This window comes from Emys orbicularis, chromosome 6, assembly GCF_028017835.1.
Source record: "Emys orbicularis isolate rEmyOrb1 chromosome 6, rEmyOrb1.hap1, whole genome shotgun sequence".
Classification (NCBI taxonomy): Eukaryota; Metazoa; Chordata; order Testudines; family Emydidae; genus Emys; species Emys orbicularis.
In genome coordinates, this window is record NC_088688.1 from 135,885,226 (window position 1) to 135,897,557 (window position 12,332).

At 42.8% G+C, this 12,332-nt stretch overlaps 1 protein-coding gene across 1 annotated transcript in view; it reads right to left on the reverse strand.

The window, feature by feature from the left end:
- TDRD7 (tudor domain containing 7) overlaps positions 1-12,332 on the reverse strand; it is a 144,407-nt gene that overhangs the window by 111,215 nt on the left and 20,860 nt on the right. The window contains exons 4-5 of the mRNA XM_065406055.1: positions 7,839-8,041; positions 913-944 (exon numbers count right to left, since the gene is read on the reverse strand). Of these exons, the coding sequence (XP_065262127.1) occupies positions 913-944; positions 7,839-8,041 (235 nt within the window). The remainder of the gene's footprint in view (positions 1-912; positions 945-7,838; positions 8,042-12,332) is intronic.

The window sequence follows — 12,332 nt, forward strand, 5'->3', positions numbered from 1 at the left end:
CAGACTGCCTTTGCCATCATATAAGTCAGCAGTGTACCCTCATTGCCAAGAAGGCCAACGGCATATTGGGCGGTATTAGTAGGAGCATTGCCAGCAGATTGAGGGAAGTGATTATTCCCCTCTATTCGGCACTGGTGAGACCACATCCGGAGTACTGCGTCCAGTTTTTGTCCCCCCACTACAGAAGGGATCTGGACAAATTGGAGAGAGTCCAGCGGAGGGCAACGAAAATGATCATCAATCATGCTGGAAGGGCATAACGAGTGGGGTCCCGCAGGGATCAGTTCTGGGTCTGGTTCTGTTCAGTATCTTCATCAATGATTTAGACAATGGTATAGAAAGCACACTTAAAGTTTGTGGACGATACTAAGCTGGGAGGGGTTTCAAGTGCTTTGGAGGATAGGATAGAAAATGATCTGGACAAACTAGAGAAATGGTCTGAAGTAAATAGGATGAAATTCAATATGGACAAATGCAAGTACTCCACTTAGGAAGGAACAATCAGTTGCACACATACAAAATGGGAAACTACTGACTAGGAAGGAGTACTGCAGAAAGGGATTTGGGGGTCATGGTGGACCACAAGCTAAATACGAGTCAACAGGACCCTCTGTTGCTTTTTACAGATTCAGACTAACACGGCTCCCCTCTGATACAAGACACAAGACATAATTCTTCTGCTCTACTCCACGCTGATTAGGCCTCAAGGGGAGTATTGTGTCCAGTTCTGGGTGCCATATTTCAGGAAAAATGTGGACAAATTGGAGAAAGTCCAGAAAAGCAACAAAAATTATTAAAGGTCTAGAAAACATGATCTATGGGGGAAAATTGAAAAAATTGGGTTTGCTTAGTCTGGAGAAGAGAAAACTGAGTGGGGACATGATAGTTTTCAAGTACATAAAAGGTTGTTACAAGGAGGAGGGAGAAAAATTGTTGTTCTTAACCTCTGAGGATAGGACAAGAAGCAATGGGCTTAAATTCCAGCAAGGATGGTTTAGGTTGGACATTAGGAAAAACTTCCTAACTGTCGGGGTGGTCAAGCACTGGACTAAATTGCCTAGGGAGGCTGTGGAATCTTCTTCATTGGAGATTTTTAAGAGCAGGTTAGACAAACACCTGTCAGGAATGGTCTAGATAATACTTAGTCCTGCCATGAGTGCAAGGGCCTGGACTAGATGACCTCTTGAGGTCCCTTCCAGTCCTATGAGTCTATGATTACAGAAATCGGGGAGATTCTCCTCCATCTGCTGACTTTCTGAGGTTTGCAGGGGAGATGGTGTACAAGAGCACAGACCTAAAGGAGAATCGCAATTCTCATTTTTAAAAAACTTGAGTTTCTAGCCCTCGTGCTTGCAGAGAAAGGATTGAAAAAGCTCTGGGTGCCAATTAATTGATAAGGAATGAATAGTTTTATTTTCATCCAAACGATTTCAGGTACTCGTGCCAGACTCACACAGGACCTATACAGAACATTTAATTTTCATGAGACTGACAGAACAAGGAGTAATAGTCTCAAATTGCAGTGGGGGAGGTTTAGGTTGGATATTAGGAAACATTATTTCACTTGGAGGGTGGTGAAGCACTGGAATGGGTTACCTAGGGAGGTGATGGAATCTCCTTCCTTCAAGGTTTTTAAGGTCAGGCCTGACAAAGCCCTGGCTGGGATGATTTAGTTGGGGATTAGGTCCTGCTTTGAGCAGGGGGTTGGACTAGGTGACCACCTGAGGTCTCTTCCAACCCTGATATTCTATGATAACGATCTGGATGATGGGATTAATTGCACCCTCAGCAAGTTTGCAAATGACACTAAACTGGGGGGAGAGGTAGATACGCTGGAGGGTAGGGATAGGGTCCAGAGTGACCTAGACAAATTGGAGGATTGGGCCAAAAGAAATCTGATGAGGTTCAACAAAGACAAGTGCAGAGTCCTGCACTTAGGAAGGAAGAATCCCATGCACCACTACAGGCTAGAGACCGACTGGCTAAGCAGCAGTTCTGGAGAAAAGGATCTGGGGATTACAGTGGATGAGAAGCTGGATATGAGTCAGCAGTGTGCCCTCGTTGTCAAGAAGGCCAACGGCATATTGGGCTGTATTAGTAGGAGCATTGCCAGCAGATTGAGGAAAGTGATTATTCCCCTCTATTCGGCACTGCTGAGGCTACACCTGGAGTACTGCGTCCAGTTTTGGTCCCTCCACTACAGAAGGGATGTGGACAAATTGGAGAGAGGAAACACTATTTCACTAGGAGGGTGGTGAAACTCTGGAACGGGTTACCCAGGGAGGTGTGAAATCTCCATCCTTAGAGGTTTGTAAGGCCTGGCTCGACAAAGCCTTGGCTGGGATGATTTAGTTGGCGTTGGTCCTGCTTTGAGCAGGGGATTGGACTAGATGACCTCCGGAGGTCTCTTCCAACCCTAATATTCTATGATTTTATTAATCAGATTTTATCTTCTAACCTCTAAGAAGTCTGAGCACACACAGACAGATTTTTTTCAATGGCTTATAACTTGGCCAAATTTGGGCAGATTTTTATAGGAACAACAAAAGGCACATCCCTTGACACAAAGAGAAGCCTCTGCCAAATTTCAAGTTCCTCCTCCAGAGCATGAAGGTGTAGAACTTCTAAAGAAATAGTCTTTACTTATTTTAAACACTGACAAGACAATTTATTTTTCCCTAACATTCTTGGAAAAAACTCAACTGTTTGGGCTGAAATTAAAAACAAAAAACAAAAATCACCAAAAAAACTCAAACTAACAAACCCCTGCCTCAGGCAGACACCCAGCATAGGAAATTTCAATTTTAATGGTTCAAGGTTTGACAAAAGTTCTAAGCAGCTGAAAACAGGGGCTTATGTGATCTACCAGGCAACTTTAATAGATGGTGCTACTAGCCTTGCCTACGAAAGTGCTATAGCTGACATGGGAATCTCTGGGTGTGCTTTACAACAGCAGAGTCTACATATGCTCACCAGGCTATCTGCATTGCCCTTAAAGCAAGAGTCCGGATTAGATAGGACCCCATTCTCTGAAGAGTGAAATTAACTGCTGTCAGTTTCTCTGCTCCTCCACATCCCCTGATACACACGACTTGCATACGGAATCTGAATGGATAACATTCTTGTGGGTTTTAGGTCTTTTGAAAAAATATTTGTAGTGAATACGATTAAACTGTTGCACTGATATGCATTGTTAATGTTTATGCCTTAGCGGAAAGTAGCATACAACTCATTTTGCTTCAAGTCAATGCTTAATTATAAATAACCATAATAATACATGGAGGATTATCAAAGTAATCAAAGCTATTCTGAGACTTAGCCCAACCACAATGATAGAACGAGGACATTCTCTGTATCATCATTTGATGACCTAGTTCAGCAATAAACATTACATAAAGAGAAATGATGGTGCAGCAGTTGTTTTAGCCAAGCTGGATTTTAGATAGTCAAAGAATAGCTGAAAACCAATGGGTAATGCTAATCCAGCAAAAACAGCAAAGAACCCTCCTCTGAATTCATCCAGATCTGGCCATGCAGTTGCTAGATTCAAGTGCACAAAAAACTAACTCCACCCCCACCCCCCAAAAAAGACACTGTACTGTATTAAAAATATACCAGCTTTTAATAGTTAACTTTTCCTTTTAAAAAGGTTCATTTGAATTCTCAGCTTTCAGAGCCAGTTTAAACCAAAATGCAAGCAGAAACACCACTAGTCTCTAATGTTCTGACAGTTGCCCCAAAAGATGAACTAGCACTGTTTCCTATGAAGAGGCTTGTAAGTCAATCTTCATGCTAGTTTAGTGAAAGACTCTGTAGTGGATACATGTAAATTACATGTGGTGGTTTTGTAACAGCAGAATGAAAGAACTCAAAAGGTTGACTTTTTCAGTTATATACTCAATTTAAAATGATTAAAAATCCATATTTCTATGCTGACACTGCAATGCCGAGGGAAACACTTTCATAGAGTATCAGTATGGACTGACAGTATCATGGAGCATTCAGTAGTGTAATACTGTAATTTCTGCTTGACAGACACTCCCATTTTTATTTGCAATCCTCCCAGACACACTTCTAGGTACTGAAGAGAAATTGATATGTTTATTGTGCAACTTTTGTTCATTCATGCGTTCTGCAAATACAGCTATCAGTTATACATTTACAATTCAATCTCTGTATGGGATGATATCTCTAAACACTAATTTATGGCCTGATATCCAGAGGTGCCAACTTCAACAGGAGATGTGGGTCCTCAATACCTTGAGGTCTTTAAACCACGATTTGAGAACTTCAATAACTCAGGCATAGGTTAGGGGTTTGTTACAGCAGTGGGTGGGTGAGATTCTGTGGCCTGCATTGTGCAGGGGGTCAGACTAGATGATCATAATGGTCCCTTCTGACCTTAAAGTCTATGAATACCTCTGAAAATCTGTTAAATTTTCACTAATTAAAAATATGTACACGTCCACAAATAAAGTTACCAACATTACTTGTCTTCATCTTAGTACTATATTTCCATGTTTGTCCCTAAGATACAAGCAAGCAATCTACTCTTTACTCTTGTGTGTATTAAAAAAAGCCACTTCAATAAGCATAATCATTTGGTCTAAATGTTTTCACAGCAGCATGTATGGATTAAAGCATAGCTACAGTTCAGGTCAGAAAAGACACCTGGCAAGGGGAAGAGGAGCACAGGACCACTCACTAAGTAACCTTGGGCAAGTCACAGACATTGTGCGTCAGTTTCCCCACTATAAAATGGGGGTAAATAATACCCCCTCTCCCATTTTTGCAGTGCACTGTGAGATCTACACGTGAAATCACTAAATATTATTCTGAAACAAATCTGTACCGTTTGCAATTCTGGCAGTATCGGCTTACTTTTGAACAATTAAACTTTATTCTTCATAGTCCTTCCAGGCCAAAGTGAGCAGGAGTCCTTTCTGGCTCACACATCAACAAAACATAAGAACATAAGAAAGGCCGTACCGGGTCAGACCAAAGGTCCATCTAGCCCAGTATCCTGTCTACCGACAGTGGCCAATGCCAGGTGCCCCAGAGGGAGTGAACCTAACAGGCAATGATCAAGTGATCTCTCTCCTGCCATCCATCTCCACCCTCTGACAGACAGAGGTTAGGGACACCATTCCTTACCCGTCCTGGCTAATAGCCATTAATGGACTTAACCACCATGAATTTATCCAGTTCTCTTTTAAACTCTGTTATAGTCCTAGCCTTCACAACCTCCTCAGGTAAGGAGTTCCACAAGTGGACTGTGCGCTGTGTGAAGAAGAACTTCCTTTTATTTGTTTTAAACCTGCTGCCTATTAATTTCATTTGATGACCCCTAGTTCTTGTATTATGGGAATAAGTAAATAACTTTTCCTTATCCACTTTCTCCACATCACTCATGTTCTTATATACCTCTATCATATCCCCCCTTAGTCTCCTCTTTTCCAAGCTGAAGAGTCCTAGCCTCTTTAATCTCTCCTCATATGGGACCCGTTCCAAACCCTTAATCATTTTAGTTGCCCTTTTCTGAACCTTTTCTAGTGCCAGTATATCTTTTTTGAGATGAGGAGACCACATCTGTACGCAGTATTCGAGATGAGGGCGTACCATCAATTTATATAAGGGCAATAATATATTCTCAGTCTTATTCTCTATCCCCTTTTTAATGATTCCTAACATCCTGTTTGCTTTTTTGACCGCCTCTGCACACTGCGTGGACATTTTCAGAGAACTATCCATGATGACTCCAAGATCTTTTTCCTGACTTGTTGTAGCTAAATTAGCCCCCATCATATTGTATGTATAGTTGGGGTTATTTTTTCCAATGTGCATTACTTGAAATTTAATGTGGATAAATGTAATTTGCCATTTTGTTGCCCAATCACTTAGTTTTGTGAGATCTTTTTGAAGTTCTTCACAGTCTGCTTTGGACTTAACTATCTTGAGCAGTTTAGTATCATCTGCAAACTTTGCCACCTCACTGTTTACCGCTTTCTCCAGATCATTTATGAATAAGTTGAATAGGATCGGTCTGAGGACTGACCCTTGGGGAACACCACTAGTTACCCCTCTCCATTCTGAGAATTTACCATTAATTCCTACCCTTTGTTCCCTGTCTTTTAACCAGTTCTCAATCCATGAAAGGACCTTCCCTTTTATCCCATGGCAGCTTAACTGTTAACTATGTTCCTACTGCAGAATCTTTTACATCCAATTATGCTTAATCAGAACCCGTGAAGCCAGGTTCTCATTCCAGACTCTCTTGGCAAGGCTGGAAGATAGCAGGATGGAATCCTCTCTTGTAAACTGAGGAAAGTTTTAACTGCAAGTCATTGAGATCTTAAACAAAGAACTGCATGTCATTTTCTTTTTACAGTCACTTTCAGTCTCTCACCGGCACTGAATGGAGATTTCTGCTCCATGCAATGCCCCTTTATGAGACTGAAAGCAGTCATCACATTCAACTCAAGCATGTGTGCTACCTGTAAAAGATATTTAAATTATATCCATGGATTTCCCTGCAATACCATTACAAATGCAAAGTGCTCCACTTAGGAAGGAAAAATCAGTTTCACACATACAGAATGGGAAGAGACTGTCTAGGAAGGAGTACAGCAGAAAGGGATCTAGGGGTTATAGTGGACTACAAGCTAAATATGAGTCAACAGTGTGATGCTGTTGCAAAAAAAGCAAACATGATTCTGGGATGTATTAACAGGTGTGTTGTGAGCAAGACACGAGAAGTCATTCTTCCACTCTACTCTGCTCTGGTTAGGCCTCAGCTGGAGTAGTGTGTCCAGTTCTGGGCACCGCATTTCAAGAAAGATGTGGAGAAATTGGAGAGGGTCCAGAGAAGAGCAACAAGAATGATTAAAGGTCTTGAGAACATGACCTATGAAGGAAGGCTGAAAGAATTGGGTTTGTTTAGTTTGGAAAAGAGAAGACTGAGAGGGGACATGATAGCAGTTTTCAGGTATCTAAAAGGGTGTCATAAGGAGGAGGGAGAAAACTTGTTCACCTTAGCCTCTAAGGATAGAACAAGAAGCAATGGGCTTAAACTGCAGCAAGGGAGGTTTAGGTTGGACATTAGGAAAAAGTTCCTAACTGTCAGGGTGGTTAAACACTGGAATAAATTGCTTAGGAAGGTTGTGGAATCTCCATCTCTGGAGATATTTAAGAGTAGGTTAGATAAATGTCTATCAGGGATGGTCTAGACAGTATTTGGTCCTGCCATGGGGGCAGGGGACTGGACTCGATGATCTCTCGAGGTCCCTTCCAGTCCTAGAATCTATGAAATGCCATTTAGAGCTGAAACAGGCTGTTTCTGATATTTACTTTTTTGCTTGTGGTAGGTGATTGAAAGTCTTCGTAAGTATTTTTTTTTAAACTAACATTTTTTGAATAATCTTTTCAGGAATTGAGTTGTGCCCAAGCTTTTGCTGTATCCTTTCATAAATTTAAAAGTGTCTGGGGGATATTATTTGGCAATTTCAAGCAATACTGCCTCAAGCGATAATTCATCTCTGTAACACAAAGCATGGTATATTAAGATAGTGGCATAGTGAAACAGAGGAGGCGAAAGGCAAAGTGCTCTCATCACCCCACATGCCAGAAGAGTATTCTGGTATAATCCCACTTCTTGATAAGAATTGTTGCATTTACACTTTTTATTTTTAAGAAAAATAAAAAAGTTTCAGAAATGTGGACAGTTCAGACAATTCATCTGTTCCCTGAATGTCCACAATTCAGGACTTTCAGCTTATCAAAATTGTTTTTTTGGCCAGCACATTTTATAACTATTACACTATACACACTGACCTGTTAACCATTGTGACATGTCTCTGCATTAGTGTCTCTTTGGATAGTCCACTTCCGGGTGTCGGGGACAAAGCATATTGAGCAGTTTCTATGCTGGGTTTCACAATTCCATAAGAACTGCCTTTGCTTTTTGGCCAGGGGGGTGTAGGCCTTCTGCTGCCTTCTGGTGAAGCCCTTAATCCTGGCTGTCTCAAAGTTGCTTTTGGCTTTCCTATAACATGGGCAGATATATAAAAACCAGGAAAGACTATTATAATCTCAATTTGAAAGGTTCCATCACCCAAGCATATACTTTAACAATAGTAAAAATATATCCCTAGAGAAATTAAGCTTTCAATGCTTATTTTTTAATAAACCCTTTGAATCTCATACCTAAAATATTCATTCCTAGGCACAGTCTTTGAGCAATCAAGATCCAGCCAAAACACCATAACTGATATTCCTCATCCAAAAGCAGAGCAAGATTAGTTAGGTAGGTTTATAGTCCAGCCAATTCCAGGCTAAAATTTTTGTGAAAAAGTTCTCAAATGTCGGCTACTGTGTATCATTACAGCCAGCACGGCTGTGGATTCAATAATACCAGGTTTTAGCAAACCATTCTCTCAGATGATATGTAACTGCTGGCTTCAAGAAAATGGTCTTGAACCTGTGTCTCCTTGTTAAAAAGGGTTCTCTCCTCTAAGAAACATTTAACAACATTACATGCTACCCAGCTAGCATGTAATTTTTGCTGAATGAAAGTTCTCATTTAACTCTATTTTGAGGCCATGTCAGCTTTTGGGGGGTAATATTCCCAAGACATTTCAAAGTCTCATTCTACTTCAAAACAGTCTAACTGTTTGAACAAGTATGGGAGAAATTTAACATTAATATATATATAGTAACCCACAACATAAGTTAGAATCTCAAGTATATATCTTAAATCGATGTGCTTAAAGCCATTTGTACATTGTATGGGAGCAAAAAAGCTCAAACTATATAGACTACAACATTATAGTAAAATCAATGTATAAAAAATAAGACTTTTATACAGTTAAGGCTTTGTGCACCAATTTAAATAACTGAAAGCAAACTTTTAATGCTGAAATACATTTAGACTTTAGCATTGCTAGCTGCAAAACTACAAAATCAATTATAACGATAAGCTACTATTTTGCTAGTAGTAGAACCAAAGAACGTTTAAGCTGGCTTGCTGCACTATATTTTAAAGTCATATCTTCATATTTATTTTTATTAAATTGCTGCTGTCATAAACATACAGCTACGGGTAGCATAAAATCCCTCCTTTACCTGTAAGGGGTTAAGAAGCTCAAATGACCTGGTTGGCACCTGAACAAAAGGACCAATAAGAAAAGAAGATACAGTAACTCCTCACTTAAAGTCATCCTGCTTAACGTTGTTTCATTGTTACGTTGCTGATCAATTAGGGAGCATACTCAATCAGCTGGCTTGCGGTATTTTGGAGGCAGGAAGGAAGGGGAAGAGCGAGGACTTGGCGTGCAGGCTCCCCCTCCCTCCCCTGCCTCCCGAACGAGGCAAGCCAGCTGATTGCCCCAGCAGAAGGGAGGGGGGAGGAGCAAGGACTCGGCATGCAGGCTCCCCCTCCCTCCCAAATGCCGCAAGCCAGCTGATTGCCCCGGGCAGGAGGGAGGGGGGAGGACTCTGCGCGCCTCCCCCCTCCCTCCCCTACGTGGCAATCATAGAAGGGAGGGGAGGGAGGGGGAGGAGCCAGGACGCAGTGAGCAAAGTAAAGGGGAAGGAGGTGGGGGGAGAAGAGGCGGGTCAAGGGTGGGAGCTTGGGGGAAGGAGTGGAGTGGGTGGGCTGAAGGTTGAACCCCCCCGCCTCTGGTGCTTGCAGAGTAGGGGAAGCTGCCCTGGAACCTAACCCCCCCCCCCCCCCCCCCCGCCATTTACATTAATTCTTATGGGGAAATTGGATTCGCTTAACATCGTTTCACTTAAAGTCGCATTTTTCAGGAACATAACTACAACGTTAAGTGAGGAGTTACTGTACTTTCAAATCGGGAGGGGGGGAGGTTTTGTTTGGGCTCTCTTTGTGTGCTCTCTTGGGACAGAGAGAGGGACCAGGCAGGGAAAAAAAACCTCTCCTAAAACCCTACCTGAAATAAGCATCTAAGATTACAAAAGCCTGTAAGTAAAGCAAGGAAATGCATGAGATTATCTTTTGTTTTAGCTTGTGAATTTTCCCTATGCTAAGAGGGAGGTTTATTCCTGTTTTTGGAACTTTGAAGTTGAGCCTAGAGGGGAATCGAATCCTCTGTGTTTTAAATCTTTTTATTAACCTGTAAAATTACCTTCAATCCTGATTTTACAGAAGTGCTTCTTTTACCTTTTTCTTTATAATAAAGTTCTTCTTTTAAGAACCTGATTGGTTTTAGTGTCCTAAAGATAAAGGGTCTGGTCTGTACGTTTATTAAAGGCAATTGGTTAGTATATTATTCTCAAGCCTCCCCAGGAAAGGTGGTGAAGGGACTTGGGGGAATATTTTGGGGAAACAGGGACTCCAAGTGGCCCTTTTCCCTGGATGTTTGTCTAAATCACTTGGTGGTGTCAACAATACCGTCCAAGGTCAAAGAAAGGATTTGTGCTTTGGGGAAGTTTTAACCTAAGCTGGTAGAAATAAGCTTATGGGGTCTTTCATGCGGGTCCCCACATCTGTACCCCAGAGTTCAGAGTGGGGAGGGAACCCTGACAGCTGCTATCAACAAAATTTAGGTATAGTAAAATAACTATTCAAAATCCAATTACTGCATTCTCTCTCAGATCTCTCATCTTGATGAGAAGTTATACATACACCAAGTGCCACCAGTCTACAGATCGTGAAAGCTGCAGACTGAATTCCTGTACAGCATGAACCTATCGGATTTATGCAGCTGGAGAAAAGCAAATACTAGATTCACAAGCATAGTTGTTGGTTGCTACCATAGATTTAATCTGCCTTGCTTTTATCAAATGAATCGTTAGCAGATGTCTCCCCCATACCTACCATCTTTATCCCACTCACAAACACTTTTGGGAAAGGTGAATACTAGTAATCTCGGCGATAGTAAAAAGTTAATTTGGTTCAGCTGACAGATACCAGTACACAAATAAATTCATTTATTTAAGGTAGTGGATTTTACCTGAAAGATCATTTAATATCACAACAACTTCCTTCCTGTAAAATGGCTTGTGTATTACCATGTTACGAATCAAGAACTAAAACATTTTCCCTGCTGGCAAAAGAATGACAAAGTTTTTTCCATCTGGAGCACCTCTAATCACTGGCACTCCTGCATCAATTTAAACATTTCTCCTTCCTTCTACAAGCCCCAGAGAAAAAGTAAATCAACTACTAATTTAGGTTGTCTCCTACACTGGTAAAAAGTATCAAAGCGACATATTACAGGTAGGAAACAATCCTTTAATACTCCTTTAGAAAGGCTGGAATTCACAAGTGTAAGGCTACCCAGAAAAGATGAGAAGGAAGCTACTAAATAATTATGTGCAAAGCCCGGCAATGTAGGTGAATACAGTAACTCCTCACTTAACGGTGTAGTTATGTTGCTGAAAAATGCAACTTTACGTGAAACGATGTTAAACGAATCCAATTTTCCCATAAGATTTAATGTATATGTGGGGGGTTAGGTTCCAAGGAAATTTTTTGGGGGCAGACAAAAGGCATTGTATACTGTACAGTACTGTAGTGGGGAGGTGCCCCTGGCTTACCCCTGGGGCTCAGGGCTGGGGGTGCAGGGTCTGGAAGGAAGTTAGGGTGCGGGAGGGCGCTCAGGGTGGGAGTGTGGGAGGCAGCTCAGGGCTGGGGCAGGCAGGAGGTGCAGAGCACTTACCTGGGGCAGCTCCTGTTTGGTGCAAGGGGTGTGCAGGTGGCTCTGCGCAGCACAGCACCGTCCCCATGGCCACAATTCTGGGAGCTGCCCCCCCCCCCCCCGGCAGGCAGGGCCACCCGGAATGCAGGGGCTTTAGGGGCTGCAGGGCCCTGAGCTACGGGGGCCCCGGGGCCCTGGCCTGCAGCTCTAAAGCCCCTTTTGGAATGCAGCCCTGTGAGCACGGGCCGGAGGACTCAGGAGGAGCAGGGGCAGCCATGCAGCCAGCGGCTGGAGAGAAGCGGCGCTTTCCCCTTCAAAGCACCGCTTCTCTCCGGCCGGCTTGGGGGGGGGGGGGGCAGCTTCCCCGCTCGCTCGCTCCCAGAAAGTCCTAAGCGCTGCCAAACAGCTGTTTGGTGGCGGGGGGGAGGGGGCGGGGGAGGGAGGAAGCGCTGGGAGGGAGGGTGGGGAAGGAGGCAGAGAAGAGGAACTTGTGCAATACTCCCTTGTAAAGTCAGCACTGCACAACTTTAAATGAGTATTTTTCCCTAATGGAGCAGCAACGCAACTTCGAAACAACGCCTCCAGGCCCTGCAGAGACTCCTTTACAGTGCAGGTAGTCCGGCGTGGAGCACGTTGGCGCACGCCTTCCTCCGCCGCCTCCGAGGGCTCCGA